At 46.8% G+C, this 20,268-nt stretch overlaps 2 protein-coding genes across 4 annotated transcripts in view; both read right to left on the bottom strand.

Annotated features, from left to right (window-relative positions):
• Caln1 (calneuron 1) overlaps positions 1-11,260 on the bottom strand; it is a 474,698-nt gene extending 463,438 nt beyond the window's left edge. The window contains exon 1 of the mRNA XM_040731664.1: positions 10,888-11,260. The gene's annotated coding sequence lies outside the window, so the exon portion shown is untranslated. The remainder of the gene's footprint in view (positions 1-10,887) is intronic.
• Positions 11,261-14,823: 3,563 nt separating this feature from the next.
• Positions 14,824-20,268, bottom strand: part of LOC101841209 (S-adenosyl-L-methionine-dependent tRNA 4-demethylwyosine synthase TYW1) — an 83,537-nt gene continuing 78,092 nt past the window's right edge. For all 3 annotated transcript variants that reach the window (XM_013120718.3, XM_013120720.3, XM_013120719.3), the window contains one exon: positions 14,824-15,384. In XM_013120718.3, the coding sequence (XP_012976172.1) occupies positions 15,163-15,384 (222 nt within the window). In that variant the 3' untranslated portion in view covers positions 14,824-15,162. The remainder of the gene's footprint in view (positions 15,385-20,268) is intronic.

Raw genomic sequence — 20,268 nt, 5'->3', positions numbered from 1 at the left:
GTGATGTCACAGCCCCCGAGAGCTGTCTTATTTAAAACAGAATGGTAAGATGGCTCAGTCAGCAAGCTGCTTGCTATGTGATCATACAGTGCTGAGTTCAATACTAGCACCATGTGAAAAGCTGGGCATGCTCTCCCATATTTGTAAGCCCAGTGCTGGGGCAGCATAGGCAGTGTGAAGGCTGGGCTCACTGGCCAGCCAGCCTAGCCTACTTGGTAAGTTTCAAGTCAGTGAGAGACCCTGCCTCAAAAAAAAAAAAAAAAAAGCAAACATCCCAGGAGGAACAGCATCAGAGGTTGACCTCTGCCCTCTAAATGTACATGCACACACGTGTGCACACACATGAACAAACCCCCCCACAACACACCTTCCCCCACACAAAAAGAATGGGTGTCTTAGAAAAGGAATAAGAATAGGAATAGGAATAGGAATAGGAATAGGAATAGGAATAGGAATCCTGGAAGCTATTCAGTAAGCAAACAGCTAAAGACAGGAGTGATCTTTCTAAGAATTACGCCCGTGAGTTCTGAACTGGGTCCATTATACTTTCCAACTGTTTTAGTAAACAGTAGGATTGCCTTTTAATCACTAACTACTGCCTCTTTGTCAGGGCTTAAGTCCTCAAGATTTATTTGAGTCCCACACTCATAAATAATTGAAATTTATTTTTATACTGTACAATTAGAAGAAATTGTATAACCTTAGACTAGAAAGGTCAGGCTATTATCCTCTGGGGGCGGGTGAGATGGCTCAGCAATTAAAAGTGCTTGCTGCTCTTGAAGGGAATCCAAGTTCCATCCCCAGCACCCACAATGGGCAGCTCACAACCAGCTGTAACTCCAATTCCAGGGGCATCTGGTGCATTCTTCCATCCTCCAAGGACATTAGACTCAATGTACACAAACCCACATCCACACTTAAAATGAAATAAAAATTTTAGACAAAAAATAATATGGTACCTGTAAACTTATGCAGTCACTATGTAAATCAAGGGGGGGTATTAAAAAAAGAAAAAGAAAGAACCACTAAAATTAGAACTATATATGACCCAGCTACACCGCTTCTGGGAACACACTGGAAGTTCCTGAAGTCCGCAGACCACCTAGACATCCGCACGTCGTCTCCATTGTCTCCCTATTCACGAGAGCCAAGAGATGGAAGGAGACTAGACGGGCCATTGTGGTGGGTGCGTGTGCACAGTGGGGTTTTAGTCAGCCACAGGGAGAAATGAAACCACATTCACAAGGGAGTGGACGGAACTAGAGATGACAACGTCAAGTGAAGAAACCAGACTCAGAGAGACAGGGACATCATGGATTCTCTGAGCTGTAGAACCCAGAGTTTCAAGTGTGTGTGTGTGTGTGTGTGTGTGTGTGTGTGTGTGTGTGTGTGTGTGTGTGTGTGTGTGTGTGTGCTGCGTGAATATTACATTCTCTTTGGCCTGCTGCTTATGAGGTTTTAGAAAATCTTAGGACTAAAAGAGGATCAGGAAGATGGCCCAGGGGGTGAAGGCACTTGACAACCTGACCTTGATCCCCAAGACCCACGTGGTGGAAGAAGAGATCTGATCCCCCAATGAGCTGTCCCCTGGCCTCCACATGCGCGTCATGGCATGCTCATGCACACACGAACATGCTAAACAGATAAACGTGTTTAAATAATGAAATGTACAGCATGATTTGTTAAATAGCTGAACACTTTGACCCACTTCTTTCTTTTCTCTTTTTTAAGTACTGGGGGTGGGACCCAGGATATGCTGGGCAAGTGCTCTTGCCCTGAGCCATACCTCCAGACACTGTATCTGTTAGACAATGGCATACCTTCCAACTCTACTATGCACATACATACATGCATACATACATGTGTGCTATATCCATCCATATGCACATAAATCAGATAGGTATCACAATCACCGACAGTTGTACATATATACTTTTTAAATTTAAAATCAAAGTGTGGTGACAGTCCAAATTCCTCCCCCAAGGGCTCAGGGAACCCTGCGGAAGAGAAGGGGGAAAACTGGAAGAGCCAGGGGGACGGGGGACACAAGGAAACTAGGGCTTGGAAACACATCAGGACAGCGCACACCACACACAGAGACCGGCTGGTGCACAGGGTCTGACAGCTCTGCTCCCGATGGGGTCCCAGCATCGAGAGGGGAAGTGGGCACAAGCCCCATCCCCCTAACCCAGAAGCTATCTCTGATTGATAACCACTCGCAAAGGAAAAAGTCCATACCCCCACTCCACTGGCTTCTAGCTGTTTTGTTCAGGTGTTTCTTTTCATACTACACAATTTCATACTTTTTCTTGAGAACGGGTTTCATGTAGCTCAGGATGGCCTCAAATTCCCTATGTAGCCATAGATGGCCTTGAACTCCTGATCCCCCTGTCTCTTCCTCCCAAGTGCTCAAGTTACCAGCATGCACCAGCAAGCCTGATTTACCTGGTACGTGTTTCATGCACGCTCCGTGAGCACTCCAACTGAGAGCCACCCCCAGCCACACACTCTTGTTTCTTGATGTTTCTGATATTAGCTACTGACCTCTTAGTACATCAAATGACAATTAGTGCTCACACTATTTCCCTTATCCTATCTTTATCATTTTTGACTGAAGCAACATTTATTCGGTGCCCGTGTCGATATTATTCATGGATGACTGGTGTCATACGAATACCACTCATTTCCGTCATCTTGGGGCCATAATTGTCTCATTATCTCATTTGCTTGTTTTCTATACTTATCCTTAGTTGTGTGTAATTATCTCACCTGATGTGGGCTGTTCTAAATGTCAAATAGAGGTCAGAGACCGGAAAGCAGGCATCTTGCAATTTGTTCAATTTTACCCAGAGTTCCTCTTTTCACTGTAGGACCCTGACCTCCGGCTGTGCCTAATGTCGCTAAGCTCAGATTCTACTCAGGCCAATCTTTCCGAAAAGCATCCTGTCAGCATTCCGTTCGGGTGGCCAGTCCAGGTGACTGCAGCGCCGGAGAAGGGACATGGGAATCCGACCTCTTTTGCTTTTAAAGATTTACTTTATTTTTAACTGTATGCAAACATGGGGCGGGGACGAGAAGAGAGCATCAGATCCCCTTGGCGCTGCAATTACAGGGAATTGTGAGCTGCCAATGTGGATGCTGGGAACCAAAGCAAGCCAGAGGACCCCAGTTTGGTTTTCAGTACCTACCCCATGTACATGACTATCTTCCAAGCTAAACAGCCACTCTCTGGGGGAGTTCAGATATGCCCATTTGCAAAGGGTCATCCCAGCTGGGCTTCCTGGCTGTCACCAGACCCTCACCTGAGCATCCAGCCTCTCCCTAACCCCCCCCCATTGTATACAGCTCTGCCCAAACATGGCCTTGGAGAGGACAGAGATAAGGTGATCCATGCTCCATCTATGCAGCTTCGGGAAAGTTATAATCCCTTTTGGTATGCCCTTGATGGGGCGTATCCACACTCCAGTAAGCAACCCTCGTCTATGCTCTGTGGAAGCCCAAGAAACACATTGGTTCCCCAAAAGGGGCTTTGTGGGATCATGCCTCAGTTTGGGACCTTAGGAGGAACTGTAGACATTGCTTACATCAACCCCTGGGAAGGAATTTTAGCAATGTGACTTTAACTTCAGCTTCTAAGGATCTGATGCCCTCTTCTGGCCTCCTCAAGCACCTACACACACTTGCACACTCACACAGAGACACATAATTAAAAATAAATGTTTTAATGCCATAGTGATGTCCAATACCTTGTATTCTAATTTAATAAATTAAAAATATATACTCAAAAGGTTTGAAGGCAAATCTGAATTTGGGGTATATGTTTATCATCACAACTACCCAGGAGGCCAAGAAAAGAGGCTGAACTGAGCAAGATTCTCAAGATGAAAAATAAAATAGGTCAGGGACTTCAGTCCAGTGGTAGAGCACCTGCCTAGTAATGAAAGGCCCTGGGCTCAATCCCTAGAATCAAAAGAAAGCTGTGACTGCTCTGCCTGACTGGGAAGGTCACAAATCCCATGTCATTCATCCTTCTTCCTGCTCTCGCTGTGATGAGACTATCATCATAATGGAATATCTCACAGGCCCAAATGGATGATGGGCTATGAAATCTGTGAGACTAGTCCTTCAAATTGGATTGAAACACAGATGCTGCAAAAATGGGTGACATCTAAGACTTCCTCTCCCTCCCTCCCTCTGTCCCCAAACAGGGTCTCACTATGTGTAGCCTTAGCTGGCCTGTAGACTTTCCCTGTGTAGACCAGGATGGCCTCAGACTCAGAGATTCATCTGCCTATGCCCTATGAGTGAGGAATTAAAGGTGTGTACTGCCAAACCCAGTCCTGACTCCCTTTTTAAACAATACTTTTCCATGAGTACAGATTGCCACTTAGTCCTTCACATTCCTTTCCCTGTCCATCTGTAACTCCCTGGATCCTTCCAGAGCAGCTGACAGCCAACAGCCTTCCCCTCATCTCACCCCCCACCTCCAACATACACAAAGAGTATTTGGGTGAGGTGGTTTGAATGAGAACTGTCCTCCACAGGCTCGTGTAGCTGAACACTTGGTTCCCAGTAGGTGGCGCTGTTTGGAAAGATCATGGAACCGTCAGTAGCTGAAGGAAGTACGTCACTGGGGGTGGGCTTTGAAGGTTTATAGACTGATTCCACTTCCTGCTCTCCCTCTCTTCTTCTCTCCTTCTTTCCCTTCCTGATTCCTGTGCGTGGATAAAAGCGGGACCAGGCAGCATCCTGCTCCTATTGCTATGATAGACACTATTCCCCTGGCGCCATAAACCAAAAGAGACCCTTGCTTCTTAAAGTTGCTTTTGTGAAGGCATTCTGCCCCAGCGATAGATAAGTAACCAACATGGCAGGGTCCAGCCCCACAGCTGTGAGGTCATAGAAACAGAGTGAAGAGATGATGGTTATCGCCAAAACTAAGTTCCCAGATACCTGAAGGACAAAGCAGGGGGTTCTGCAAATGATAAGTAAGGCCAATGCCGTAGGTCCGTGGCTTTCTGAGGGGGAGTATTGGGGTGCTGGAGAGCTGGCTTAGCAGGTAGGAATGCTTGCTACACAGTCATGAGTACTGCAGTTTGGATCTCAGCATCCACAGAGAGCTAGTGAGATGGTCCGGGGTGTAAAACACTAGCTGTATAAACCCAAGCTGAGTTCAGAACCCATGTAAAGGTGGAAGGAGAAAACTGCCTCTCCCAGAACCCGCATGTGCTCATACATACACACCACATAAATAAATGAAATATTTGAAGTCCGTTTTTGAGCTAAGGATGTCGCTTACTAGCAGATATGAGGCCCTGGGTTCCACCTGAACACAACATTGGGCTCAGGGGGGGTCCGCATCTCTAATCTTAGCACTCGGGAGCTGGAGGCAAGAGTATTAAAAGTTCAAGATCACCTTGAACCACATAGAGAGCTCAAGGCCAGTTTGGGTTTTATGAGCCCTATCTGAAAAACCAAAAACAGAGCTGGGAATATGGCTCAGGGGGTAAGCACCTGCTGTGCAAACCTGGCCTGAATTCAGATCCCCAAACCCATGCAGTAGACCACGCGCCAATAATCCCAGCCCCACCATGGGGACACAGGAGGCAAGGACAGGAGACTCTGAGGAAGCTTGTGGGCCAGCTACCCTAATGTACACAGTGGTGAACTGCAAGAGAGCCTGCCTCAAGGTGGAAGGTGAGGACTGATGCCTGAGACTATCCCCGGGCCTCCTCACACACGCCATGGTGCACACACGCATCATCAAATAAAACACAGTAGTTTTTAATAAAGGACTGGTGCGTTGGGACTGTGGAGGGTGAAGGGGTGGACCACTGGGTATCCGACTGTGAAGAGTGTGTCTTCCCCTGGGATCCTCTTGTCATCCACGTCCCGGCTGCTCTGAGATGATGCACTCTGGTCCACTGTGATGTTCTACTTCACCGCAAGCCCAGGACCACGGAGCCAGCCTATGGGACAGGCTGCTCTGTCTTGCCCTGGCTCCTTCCTCTGAAGACTCTACTGTGCTTGCTGGCTGCCAGGAGGCAAACAGCCTTCCATACATTCCCCCCGCTGTGAAGCTCCGCCTCACTAGGGCTCAGCACAGCCCAGTCCAAGGACTGCGGACTGAGCTCTGAAAGCCTGGGTTAGTTAACACGAACCCACCCTCCCTTAAGTCGTTTATCCTGTGCGTTTGATCTCAGGGATGCAATGCAGGCTTTGAAACACTTGAAGTCATGGTTCAAAAGCTGAGAGAGAGAGAGAGAGAGAGAGAGAGAGAGAGAGAGAGAGAGAGAGAGAGAGAGAGAGAGAGTGTGTGTGTGTGTGTGTGTGTGTGTGTGTGTTGAGAGACACACTTTGAAGAACTCCCTGGGATATTTATATGTGTTCACATACCATTGGCCATAATGAACCCAACATCCAAGCTCTTGAGAGAGGGAGAGGGCGAAGGTGTGCAGGTCCCTAGGGGAAGTACCAGGGGGATGCTATAGCAATTGGCCAAAGGAGGGGCTGTGGATATTGGGGGCCAATAATAAAAGGTATTGACATGACCACTCTAAAAGGGGGACTGATATGATTACCCTACATATCAGGAGAGAAATATATGTGGGCTGGGGACATGAGTCAGTAACGTGCTTATCTTGCAATCCTGAGGACCTGTGTTCGATTCCCAGAACCCATGTGAAGAGAAAAATAAGTCAGGCATCATGGTGTGTGTAGGGAGGCTGAGGTGAATGGCTCCCTGGGGATCACTGGCCAGTCAGCTTAGTCTTCTCAGTGAGTTCCAGACCATTGGGAGAGCTTGTCTCAAAAAATAAGACAAAAAATAAAAAAGGAGCCGGGTGGTGGCAGCGCACGCCTTTAATCCCAGCACTCGGGAGGCAGAGGCAGGCGGATCTCTGTGAGTTCGAGGCCGGGCTGGACCACAGCCTCCAAAACAATACAGAGAAACCCTGTCTCATAAAAACTAAAAAAATTAATAATAATTAATAAATAAATAAATAAGGAGAAAGTGATGAGGGAATTCAGTGGGTAAAGGCGACTGCCACCAATCCTGACAATCTGGGTTCAATCCCCAGAAACAACATGGTAGAAAGAAAGAAATTACTCCTGCAAGATGTCCTCTGATCACCCCATGTACACCATGGCACGTGCACAACCCCCCCCACACACACACTAACATACACACATTAACATACACACACTAGTAAATCTAATACAATATTTTTAAAGGTCTGGTTGTTTTTACTTTGTTTGGATATTTTGCCTGTACATACGTCTGTGCACCACATGCATGTACTGCCCAAATATGGCAGAAGAGGGCGTCAGATCTCCTGGAAATGGAGTTACAGACGGTTGTGAGCTGCCAGTCGGGGAGCTGGGAGCCAAACATGGGTCCTCTGTAAGAGCTGTCAGTGTTGACTACTGGAGTCATTGCTCTAGCCTCAAATAGATAACCTGACAAATGACACCCAAAGTTGTCCTCTAGACTCCACAAGCACACAAATACATGAGTATATATATATATGTATGTATGTATGTACCTGTACACACAAATGCACCTACCTGCCCCTCCCCACACACAGTAAAGGACAAGGAAGGAAATGTGATCTTCTGACCCCACATATCAGAAGAAAAATGCCAAAACACAGAAGTATTTTTGAATTGTCTGGAAGAAAAGTGTGGTGGAGTGTTCTGACTCATTCAGAAATGCCCTCGCTGCAAAATTAGTATATCTTAGAATGAATTGGTCTTGACCAAACTTGGAAAACCATTTAGAGCTTTTCAAAACCAAAAGAGATGCTGAGGCATTTTGATAAGGGCCAACAGTAAGCTACCTCTGACTTATTTTTTTTAAAGGAGTGGTTTATTTTGTTTTGTTTTTTACAAATGAATCCATTACCAAGTGCTCATGAGATACTGGAGCCCTGATAAGTGGTTGACTGAGAGGGAAGGAAGCTAATTAAGACGGGAATCTGTTACTTTGTGAGCTTGCCAAGGAACTGATCCCTGTATTCCAACTTCCGCTCATAGCTTGTAATGCGCCTACATGAGATCCACCCTCAGATGGGGCCCAAGAGAATGTAATGAAGATGCCATCCCTGACTCATAGGCTTGGGTCTGGGGTTGGGAGAGAAGCGTAACAGATTGGATCTTCTATGCCCTTCATTATGACATTGAATTATGAAAATGAATATCCCCACAGGCTCACAGTTTACTCACTTGTTCCCCAGCAGGTGGAGCTATTTCAGGAGGCCATGGAGCCTTTGAGAGGTGGGGCCCCACTGTGGGAAGGGACGTCACTGGGCTGGGAGAAAGGGGATCTCGGAAGGTTCTAGCAAGTCACAGGTTCCTGCCTCTCTTCCTTTCCTGGTCCATCAAGATATGAACAGTTTCTACCACATGCTCCCACCACCATAAACTGAGTTGCTTTGCCATGGCCTCCCTGCCATTGATGGATTGATATCCTAGAAACCAAGAGCCTTCATTTGTTTCTGTGTTTTACCCACAACAATTCAAAAACACTAATATGACCCTCCCCCTTGGTCTTAATCCTTAACGTGGCACTATTGGAAGGCGGTAGAAACTCAGAGAGGCGGGGCCTAGAGAGAAGCCTTTAGGTCACTGGGGATTATATTCTCAAGGGGGTGGTGGCACCCCATCTTCCTCTTTTTCTCTTTGCTCCCTGGCTCAACACTGGGGTCTGGTTTTGCTGCATCCTGCCCTCCTGCCATGACGCCCTGCATCATCTCAGATCCTATACAATGAGGCTAATGTCAAATGATAATGGGCTGAGACCTCCAAACCTGTGAGCCCAAATGAACCTTTCTTCCTTATAAGCTAATTGTATCAGGTATTTGTTACAGTAACAGAACACTGACCTCCAAACCTGTGAGCCCAAATGAACCTTTCTTCCTTATAAGCTAATTGTATCAGGTATTTGTTACAGTAACAGAACACTGACTAAAGCAAGAAGCAAATATTTTAAGCCGCCACATGTTATGTCTAGTGCACAAAGCTCTGGGTTCCACTCATAATACCCCTTTCCCAAAAAAAAAAAAAAAAAACAATGTCAAAAATGAGTTTTCTTTATGCAAGAGAGACATTTCCAGTTCTTATGGAAGCTATTTAAGCATGCGAGAAATGGTGAGAGGGCTCATGGGGAATCTGAAATGTTTTTTCTCCGTAGGGAGAGCAGGGTGGTGGAGGAACCAGTGGCCCTGGGGAGGCAGATGCCTTTGTCCCCAGCTGTTGGGCACAAGGTTACCCACACCCCACTCTTCACCACACTGGGGCTCACAGACTGGCTGCTGGGCTTCTATTGACTGAGGACACGGTTCATTAATGGCATAAGGTGTTTAAGTACTGTAAACACATCCTTTGTTTTATGTTGAGATGTGTCTGAGTGATGTGGTAATGGTATTTTCTTATTTTCCCCATTGAATTAAATAAACACATTAGCTCGGGTTAACAGAGTCCAGTGAAATGAACATTTCAGCTCTTTGCTTCCCTCCTCAGGATTGCAGACAACCTTGGCACCCCAACTACCAGGACAATATCAGTAATAGAAGCCATTACATCAGCATTTCCTGTCCCCTGGGAACAACAGACTGACTCTATTGGAGGGGACACTGAGCAGAGTGGGACAGGATGTGGTGGCCAAGGGAATGGTCAGTTTGTGACTCTGACTCATGAATTGTCACAATCAGGAGGCAGACAGAGTGTGAGGCTGTAACTGCGGCTCTGCCTCCCCTGAAAGGTTTGGAAATTAAAATAATAGGCTTTTAAAAGAAGAGCCACTAAGGACTCTGTCTAATGGCCCACACTGTGCATCAGCCACAGACAGACCCAGACAGACCAGTGACAAAAACAGAATGTTGCCTGCACCCTCTCTCCCAACAGAAAGAGACTGAGAAATAGGAAACAGGGTTCAGTCACTGGATCAGGTTGAAAAAGGGGTCCCAGGAGAGCTGCCCACAGGTCAGGGAGTAGGAATGATCTGTTGGAAATGTCGAATTTTTTCACTACACAGTGAATCACAGGGCTGGGGGCATGGCTCAGTCGGTGGGAGGGTACTTGCCTAGAATCCCCCAGTAAGGTTCTGGGTGTGACTCAATGATAGAGCACTTGCCTGGAATTCTCCAGTTGAGGGTTGTGGGTGTGGCTCAGTGGTAGAGATGGCACTTGAAGAACTGCAGTTGAGGTTGTCCCCTGGCCTCCACATGCTCACACACTCGTGTCCTCCTGGAACTTTCTTCCCATAGGCAGATGCCCTACTTGCTGGACTTCAGTGGCTACAGGGTGTGTCCCTCCGACCTCGTTCCCTGGTAACCCCAAGGCCTGGTACCTCTGCTCTCATGCTACACTGTCTGCTTAGGGGAGGTCACCCTTCCTCTTTTATTTTTTAATATTTATTTTCATTACGTGTATCTGTGTTTGGGTACAGTTATCTGTGGAGTCCAGAAGAGGACCTCAGCTTCTCTAGAACTGGAGTTACAGGGAACTGTGAGCTACCAGAAGCAGGTCCTCTCCAAGAGCAGTTTGGGCTCTTAACGCCAAGCCATCTCCAGGCCCCTTCCCTAGGTTTTGATGGTAATTCCCCCCATGATGATTCATACATCTGTTTCCCCCTAGGTTCTCTCTATACCGGGGCGTCCTCTTCACCTTTGCCCTTGAAAGTCCTCCTGTTCCTAGGCCAGGGCATGGTGGGCCAACACTGACCTTTGAACTCCCCACCCCATCTGACCAGTCTGCAGCTGTGTCCATTAAGCACAGATCTCTCTCAAATTCATCCACAGCTCCCCAACCAAATTGTGAAAATGTCACCCCAAATACACAGACATACCCTAGAGGGCACTTCTAAAATGTCATATGAAAAATGCTTACCAACTCATGTCTTTCCCTTTTAGCCTCTCCAAGCCATTTTAAAACCTGCAGCTCTGGGGATCTTATTAAAATGCAAATCAGATCAAGTTATTCTTCTGCATAACTGTTCCTAGGGCCCAGGCCTGGTCTCCATCTCCCTGAGTCATTGACCATTATGATCTCTAGGCTTGGCTGCCCCCCACCCCCATGTGTGGGTGTGATGTGTGTGCAGAGGTCAGAGGACTGGGTGCCCTGGTCCGTCACCCCATCTTATTCCCCTGAGACAGTGTTCCTCACTAAAGCATCAAATATAATGGTTCAAGTAAGAAATGTCCCCCATAGTCTTGAGTATTTAAACACTTAGTCCCAGTTGGTGTAGCTGTTTGGGAAGGTTTGTTTGTTTTTAATCTTTTTTATGTTTATAAGTATTTGTGGCCGGGCGTTGGTGGCGCACGCCTTTAATCCCAGCACTCGGGAGGCAGAGGCAGGCGGATCTCTGTGAGTTCAAGGCCAGGCTGGACCGACAGCCTCCCAAACAGAGAAACCCTGTCTCATAAAACCAAAAAAAAAAAAAGTATTTGTGGATGGCCGTTCCCTATGCCGTTTGGGGAGGTACAGCTGATGCAGCCGTGCTGGAGGAAGTATGTCACTGGGGACAAGTTTTGAGATTACAGGCCTTAGGCCATTTCCAGCTCCTCACTTTCTCTGCTTGGCACTTGTGGTTCAGTGTGAGATCTCAGCTCCCTGCTCCAGCTGCCATGTCTCATGGACTCTTTTTTTGTTGTTGTTGTTGTTTTGGTTTTTTGAGACAGGGTTTCTCTGACCATGATGGACTCTTATCCCTTTGGAACAGTAAATCCAATTAAGCACTTCCTTCTCTAGTTACCTTGCCCATAGTGTTTTGTCAGAGCAATAGAAAAGTAATTAATACAGCCAGGTTGGCAGCCATCAAGCTCCAGCTACCCTCTGGTACCAACTTCCCACAGTGTTGGGATTGCACAGCCCAAAAGATGGGTGCACAGGCATGCCAAGCTTCTTATGTGGGTGCTGGGGAATAGAACTCGGGTCTTCAGCTTGCAAGGCAAGCTCTCACACACTGAGCCATCTCCCCAGCTCCCTTTCCAGCATGTTCTACATCATCTTTCAGCTCTAGGTAGACCCTAGCCCTTCCCGTACATACTCCTCCCTGCTCTAGAATCAGGGTTCTTCCCTTAGGCGACAGCACCAGCACAGCACACGCATCTCAAGCCCCGGGTTGAGAAGTACTGGTCTAGGCTACATAGGGAGTTGGAGGCTACATGGGCTATTTAACAAGACCTTGTCTCCATGGGAGGGGAAAAGAGGAGTGTTGAGGACCAAAGAGGCCTTCTGTTTGCTGCTACACAGCTTTGCTTCAACAAAAAGTGGGTGGGGGGCTGGAAAGGGAAGGGAGGGGAGAGGCTGGACAAAGGAAAAGAAAGTTCTTCCTCACTTTCCTGAGTTCTAACTGAACCCTTGGGTATACAGTTATGTCTTCCCTCCGGTCTCTGCCTCCTGAGTGTTGGTGTGCACAACCACACCTGGCCTTGTTTTCTGTTTTTAAAATACGTTTTAAAAAGTGTGTGTGTGTATGTGTATGTTTTCATTCGTGAGTGCAGGTGCCTACAGAGGCCAGAAGAATGTGTCTGATTCCCTGGGGCTAGAGTTACAGGCAGCTGTAAGCCACCTGAGTGGGTGCTGGGAACTGACCTTGGTTCCCTCCAAGAGCATCAAGTACTCTCAGCTTCTGAACTGGCTCTCCTATGTCTTCTTCTGAAGTTTACCTTTGTGCTTTTTTTTCTTTTTAAATAGCTTGACTGAAAACAAAGTATGGTACCTTATCCCAGCCCTCAGGAGAGAGAGGCAGGAAGACTACAACAGATTGAAGGCCAGCCTGAGCTATACATCGACATCCAAGACAGCCTTCCTCCCACCAGTCCTGACATGAAATCTGGAGAAGGCATGCCCACTCTGTAGTCACCAGCCTGCCCTGCTGTCCCTTCCAGTGTAACCATTGAATGACTGGTGTATGACATCACTTTTGTTCTGACTATAAAATGCATCATGAAACCTGTTCCATAATGGAACACGTGACTCAGCCCGCAACACAGTTAACTATACATGCCTCTGAATAGATGATCTGCTTGTTTCCTTCATTTGGTGACTCGCACTTTTAAATTTCCACACACACACACACACACACACACACACACACACACACACACACACACACACACACACTGCAAGGAAGAACATGGTCAGAGGACAGCCTGCAGTGACAGTCCTCTCCTTCCATCCTGTAGAGGGTCCAGCTCAGGTCACCAAGCTTGAGAACAAGTACTTTAAGCAGCGGAGCCACCTTTGTCTGCCCCTAATTTTTAAAAACATTTATTTGTGTGCATGTGTATGCCTGCATGAGTTTATACGCACCACATGCATGCAGGACCTCCAGAGGCCAGAAGATGGGGTCAGATTCCCAGGAGCTGGAGTTACGGGTGTCTATGAGTCACTTGACATGGGTTCTAGGAACCAAACCCAGGTCTTCTGCATGAGTAGTAGTAGTCCTAACTACTGGGCCATCTTTCCAATTCACCCCCTACTTTCTTTTTTTTTTTTTTTAATTTCCTCGAGCATATGTACATGTGCATGACTGAAGGGAGCTCTGTGACGTAGTGTAAGTGTGAAGGGAAAACCCTGGCTTCAGTCCTTATCTTCCATTTTGAGACTGGCTTTCTCATTTGTCACATATAAATCCAGGCTAGCTGGCCCTGGAGCTTCTGAGGATGGGGTCTGATAGGACTTAAAACTCAAAGAACACAAGTAACTTTAATCTAAAGACATAAAAGAATAATGTGCCCTTGGTCTTTAGGAAAGATTATTGAATTTTAGATAAAAGAATTTTAAAATAACTTCAATTACTTAAGAAAAAAATGACTAAGATGTTTCTGCCTAGAAAAACTTGAAGCTGGGCACAGTAATGCATACTTGTAATCCTCGTGTACTCACGAGGCAGGACAATCGTAAGTTCAAGGCCATCCTCGGCTACAATGTAAATTTGGGGCCAGCCTGGGATATCTGAAATCCTGTCTCAAGAAACAACGGGAAAAAAGAACAGAAAACTTCGGCCTTAAAGGACAGATTGTGCATAGCAATGGGGGTGGAGACAGAGACACTCGGAGGAGACAGAAATGAGTATGGACATGCGCGTGCATGCGTGCATGTGTACCCCTGCGTGCAGATGCACATCAGAGGCCTCAACAATGACTTTGAACAGAAAGACAGAAGAGACCCTGTCCCACACATGTCTACTGGATTGATGACAACACGTTGAATAGGACTCCCACCGCCCAAGCTACCTGCCATGGTAACCTGGCTGGGACAGAATAAAGCACAGACTGGTTTGAGGTTTAAAACAATTCTCCCCAAAAGTTCTGAATATGCAAAAGTTTAAAATGACTGATTTAATATCATAAAATGTTTGGAAGAATAAATAAAACGTTTGGGACTAGAGAGATGGTTCAGCAGTTAACAGCACTGCTGCTCTTCCAGAGAACATGAATTTATTTCCTAGCATCCATGTCAGCAGGCTCACAACCACCTGTGACTCCCTATTCTGGTCTCCATGGCATGCACACACACGCACACACATATACACACCTTTGAGAATTGTGAGCAATCATTTTCAGGAGGTGTGACTCTGTAAGATTGAGAAAGGGGCTGGAGTCCTTACCTTGGAAGGGGCAAAAAGGCTTGGCTCAGCTACTTACTAGAAGCTGAATATACTGGTGCACACTCTATAAAGAGCCAATAGCTCAGAGAGTGCGGCTGGTGGCACCGGCCGGCAGTAATCCCAGGTCTCAGCAGGCTGAGGCAGGAGCACTGCTGTGAGTGGACGCCAGCCTGCACTAACCAGAACACGTTTAAAGGAGAGCCAGTAGCTCAGAAGAAAAAGGCAAAAATATTTATTCCCTGTGTAACACCCAGGGATAGCACTTAGGAAAATTACTAAAATAAAACTCAAAACTATGAAAAATCCAAAGGTGACTGTTAACTCCGCTGCCTCAGAAATCAACTCAGAAAAGAGCCTGAGCTCTGGTTGGAAGCACTGAGCTGAGTCCCCGACCCCGACGGGTGGTGCTGTGTCTGTAGGCCAGCTGCCTGGTGGTGTCACTCTGTGAAATACAGCTATGAAGCTTTGCCCGTGGGACAGTGATGGGGACTGAGACCCTTCCGGGGCCAGGCGGCTCTCGTCTTTGGTGATCCTTAACTCAGATAAGCTCAGCATCCAGAAACGTCCTTCGCTTTGTTCTTCCTCTGGTATCTCGTGTCCTTGGGATCAAAGCCTCTCTCCCTGGCACCGAACAGTGCCCACTGTGGGGTTCTGGCCATGTAATCGCTCGCACTGAACGTCTTTGAGCCTCCACTCTCTTCGTACTGCAGGACGAGCTCCTGGAAGCGGCTGTAATCGATCCACGTCCACCACTCTCCACTGATTTTAAACTGCAAAGAAAAGTGGTCAGAAGTAAAACTATGTACAAGGAAACATAGTGCCAGTCCGCCTGGATCCCTAGTTTTATGACAATCTGGCACAAACTAGAGTCATATTGGAAAGAAGAACCTCAACTGAGAAAAGGCTCCCGTCAGAGTGGCATGGTGCATTTCTTAATTAATGAATGATGTGGAGGCCCCGCTCACTGTGGTGCCACCCCTGGGCTGATGGTCCTGCGTGATATAAGACAGCAAGCTGAGCAAGTCATGAGGAGCAAGCCAGTAACCAGTGCTCCTCCATGGTCTCTGCATCAGCTCCAGGTTCCTGCCCCAACTTCCTTCAGTGATGGATGGACTGACAACAAGCAAGTCCATGCCCAAGTCACTTTTGGTCATGGTATTTCATCACAGCAATAGAAGCTCTAACTGAGACAAACAGCATTAGTTTTGGACTGGAGAGATGGCTCAGAGATCAAGAGCAAGTATTGTTCTCCCAGGAGACTAGAGTTTGTGCCCAGCACCCGTGTAGGGCAGCTTACATCTTCCTGTAACTCCAGATCCAGGAGATTCAATGCCGTCTTCTGACCTCCATGGGTAACTCGCCACCCCACTCCCTCCACTAGCACACATAAATAGCAATGAATGTTTTTTAACAACTCAAATAAATGTCAAAAATTCCCCAGTGAGAGAGCTAAGAATGTGGCTCTGTTGGTAGAGTGTTCTCCAAACATGAAGCCTTGGCTTCCATTCCCAGCACTGCACAAACTGGACATGGTGGTACATGCCAGTAACTCCACAATCAGGATGATCAGAAGTTCAAGGTCAGCCTGAGCTACATATGACCTTGCACAAAACAATGTTTTAAATTGTTAATCAGCCCGTTTTTTCTCTCATGTTAAACTTTCACGTTTTCAGTATGCTTGTGTCCCTGAAGCCCTGTCCGTACCACACATGGAAGGCCCAACTGTTAATAAGGAATACTTCCTGAACTGGGCATAGTGGCCCAGGCCCAGAATCTCAGACCCTGGAAGATGGATGCAGAAAGACAAGGACAGAGGCCAGAGCCGGTTGTATTTAGGAATATACATAGATACATACACATACATATACATGTACACCATGTAACAACAATTAATGAAAAAAGGGGTTATGAATTTGAAAGAGTGCAAGGAGGGGTGTATGGGGGAGGGTTTAAAGAGAAAAGGGGGAAGGAGGATATGATGTTAATTGCAAATGATCTCAAAAAATAAAAAAAATTAAAGCCTTAAAACAAAGGAGAGAATTTATATAAACAAAGGAGCAGGGTTCAACCTGTCCTACAGAGTGAGGCTACATTTCTGGGAAAGGGGGCTCCCTGCAACAGGCAGTCAAATTTTCCTGGAGTGAAGTGACTACAGAGGGCCACAGAGAGTTAAGCAGCTGGTGTTACCTGGAGTTCACAGTCAAGCTGCTTTTGATCCGGCGCGTGTTTTCACCCCGCTGTTAGCAGTGTGTGTGGAGGGCTTTTTATTGCTAAACTTTGCTTGAGCAAAGTCCTAATCAATGGCTTCTAATTCTGAGCTGCTAAATGACACAGAGCTAGCCTTTGCATCCTAACATGCTACAATATCTCATTAGCAGAAAGCCTCGTGAAGAATTTCAATTCAATAATGGGGGATAATCCAATTTGTACTCTCTTAAGTAAATTGCTTCTCCAAAGTCACTGTGGAATAATGGCCAAGAATGAAGAGAACAGAGAGGCAACAGAGGGGGCCGAGGCAACTCTCCTTTTGTGGTGAAGGCTTTTCATTCAAAGCCTCTGCCTGTGAATTAATGCCGATGGGTGACTTGTAAATAGACAAGCGTCTCTGTCCCAGCACTAGGAAGACTGAGGCAGGAGGAACAAGAGTTCAAGGGCAGCCAGGGCTAAACAGCAGGAGCCTGTCTCAAAATAGAAGCAGGCTGGAGACTGCGGCTCAGTGGCGAAGAGCACACACTGCTCCTCATGCAGGGAGAGTACAGACACGGTTGAAGTCCCAACACCCAAGTCGGGTGGCTCACAACCACCTGTAACTCCAGAAAAGCCTAATTCATTCTATGAACCAACTGAAGCAACAGTTTCCAGTTACAGTTGAGAAAACCAGTTAGGATAATACTTACTGAATTTAAACGGTTCGTGGTTTATGTCAGACAGCTAAAAGCTTTCTAGTAGACAGGGCCAAATGTATGTAAAAGCTTAAGTGGTATGTTGATGAATTATGATGTCCATTCTTTGAAATGCTGCCCCAAGGCTTCCTACATCTTACAGCCGGAAGCCTAAGCTCCCCATCTTTACTTTCCCTCCCAACACTACACACAAGTGTTCTCCAGTCCTGCGACACACAGCTCTCTCTAGCCAGGCATGATGGTGTACACGTGTAACCCGGCAACTCAGGAGGTAGAGGCAGGACAAGTAGGAGTTCAAGGTCATCCTCCACTACAAGTTGAGGCCAGCCTGGCCTACATGAAACCCTGTGCCCAAAACAAACAAACAAACAAAATAAAGGAGGGAGGGGTGAGGTTGGGGGATAGCTCAGTAGTTAAAAGCACTCACTCCTCTTGCAGAGGACCCATGTTTGGTTCCCAGCACCCACACTGGGCAGCTCACAACCACTTGTAACTCCAGCTGCAAGCGACCTCTGGTCTCCACTGGCACCTACACACACACTTAAAACTAAATCATTAGCAAACAAAAAATAACAAGTAAAGGATTCTTTGTCATGGATAGGCTCAGAGAAACAAAAGGATCTGTTTAGATTAGAGCAGTGGTTCTCAACCCATGGGGCACAACCCCTTTAGGGGTAGAATGACCCTTTCACAGAGGTCATATATCAGATATCCTGCATATCAGATATATACATGATGATTCATAACAGTAGCAGAATTGCAGTTATGAAGTAGCAACAAAAATTTTATGCTTAGGGGTCACCACAACATGAAGAACTGTATTAAAGGGTTGCAGCATTACGAAGGTTGAGAACCACTAGATTAGAACCATAAACTCAATTATTTTTAGCCCAGCCAACTCTAATATATATATATTATATATATATATATATTAGAGTTGAGTCTCTGTTCTCTCTCTCTTTCTCACAAAACACAATAAGCTGTTTGTGATGCATCTCATCTGCAATTCCCAGAGGCAGTCTGCAAACTCAGGCACTGGAAGCCATGCTAACAGTCCTCTGAAACTGTGCTCAGGCCCAGAGGGGAAGAGACCACTTGCACAGACAGGACTATTAGAAATGAGAGGTGGCCAATGACACTTAGAGACTTAGAGGTTCCCGGTCTCTAAGGACACAGTCTCTGATGTAACCCGATGCAGATGCACTAGAGGTTTGGGCCACCGTGACAAGGTGCCTCAGACTGGGGAGGGCTGTCTGTCTTCCTGGCTGGCAAACAATGCCTTTTCACTGTGTCAACATGGGCTTTCTCCCTGTGTGCAGGTTGTTCAGTGTCTGTCCTTGTAAGGGCAGGCCCTATCCAGGTATCATCCAACCTGGGAAGCCCCATCTTTAATACAGTCGAACGGGGGGGGGAGAGAGAGGGAAGAGGCATAAACTCAACACAAATGGATCTGGGAAATGGGGGACACACAATTCCATCCAGAGTATGAGTAACTCCAAGAACAATGCTGAGTCACCAGGCCTCAAGGATCAAACTCAATGTCCACGCTCCTCAATACGAGCTGAGGTAAAAGGAGCTCAGAAAAGTCCAACTGTTTCACAAAGAGAGTAGAAGCTAAAAGGGCAGCACTTGGCATGATTGACGCAAACTGTGTCAGAAGGCAGCTGTGTCAACAGGGAAACAAAGCCCCCCAGATCTCAAGATGGGAGAAGTGTCCAAGACATTGGGTCATCTGACTTCAGGGACTCCACAACCCCCACAAGGAAGGGAAGAGGTAAATCAATGCAGCGTTATGAACAAACTCAAAAGGTCGCAGATGATCTCATGACAGTGTGGTGAGGTATGGCCCAGACTAAACAGCAGGCCGCTCTAGACAGGGCCAGCCATGGAGGCCAGATGAGCCGGTGAGCACCTGCCACGAAAAACGAAAAAAGCAAACAAGCTCATCTAGTTATTATCTCATCTTTCACACAGGAAAAATCCCCTAAACAACACGACAGCATGAGATCTTTATTCTTATAAACATTCTACAGGAATCTACATACAATCAGCTATCAGCTCTAGGTTACACTCAAGACCTAGATCCCAACACCTGGGCTAGGAGTGTGCTTCTTTTCTTTTAATTAATTTTATAGTATTTTAAAATCTTCATTACACTTTTTTATTGGGAAGAGGGGGTGCTTGTGTGTAGAGGTCAGAGGTCAACTTGAAGGAGTGAGCTCCTTCCAAGCACCCGGTGGGTCCCAGGAGTCAGGTCATCAAGACCCATGGTGAGAGGCTTTACCTACTGAGTCATTTCTCCGCCCTGGATTATTTTGTGTTTGATGTCTCTAACCTTGCTGGTTTAAGGTGATGTATCCCGTTGTGAGCCTGGAGGGAGACAACTATCAAAAGAGATTGCTTCACAGAGAGCCGGCCCACATTCTCTTCCTTCACCACACACTGGTATCCAGAAAGGGAGGTGGAGAGCGGATTCCAGTGTATAAGGCCCTCCCAACCAGGCCTGAATAGGAAACATACCAGAAGATACGGATAATCTGGTCTGGGGTTTAATCCCACTGTGTGAGCCTCTGGACTTTTCTCCATAGGCGTGGACGCCATGCATCAGAACAAAACTCAAAGGAACACCACAGCAGACTATTTCAGAGGCAGAGGCCCTGGTGTTGGATATCCACTGGACCAAGAGAGAGCTCACAGTCTCTCAGTCTGGCCATGTTTCATTCCTCCTGGGGCATGTGAATACCTGTGGGT

This window comes from Mesocricetus auratus, unplaced genomic scaffold (assembly GCF_017639785.1).
Source record: "Mesocricetus auratus isolate SY011 unplaced genomic scaffold, BCM_Maur_2.0 Super-Scaffold_100025, whole genome shotgun sequence".
Taxonomy (NCBI): Eukaryota; Metazoa; Chordata; class Mammalia; order Rodentia; family Cricetidae; genus Mesocricetus; species Mesocricetus auratus.
The sequence above is the reverse complement of the archived record's forward strand: the minus strand, read 5'-3'. Positions and strand labels throughout refer to the sequence as shown.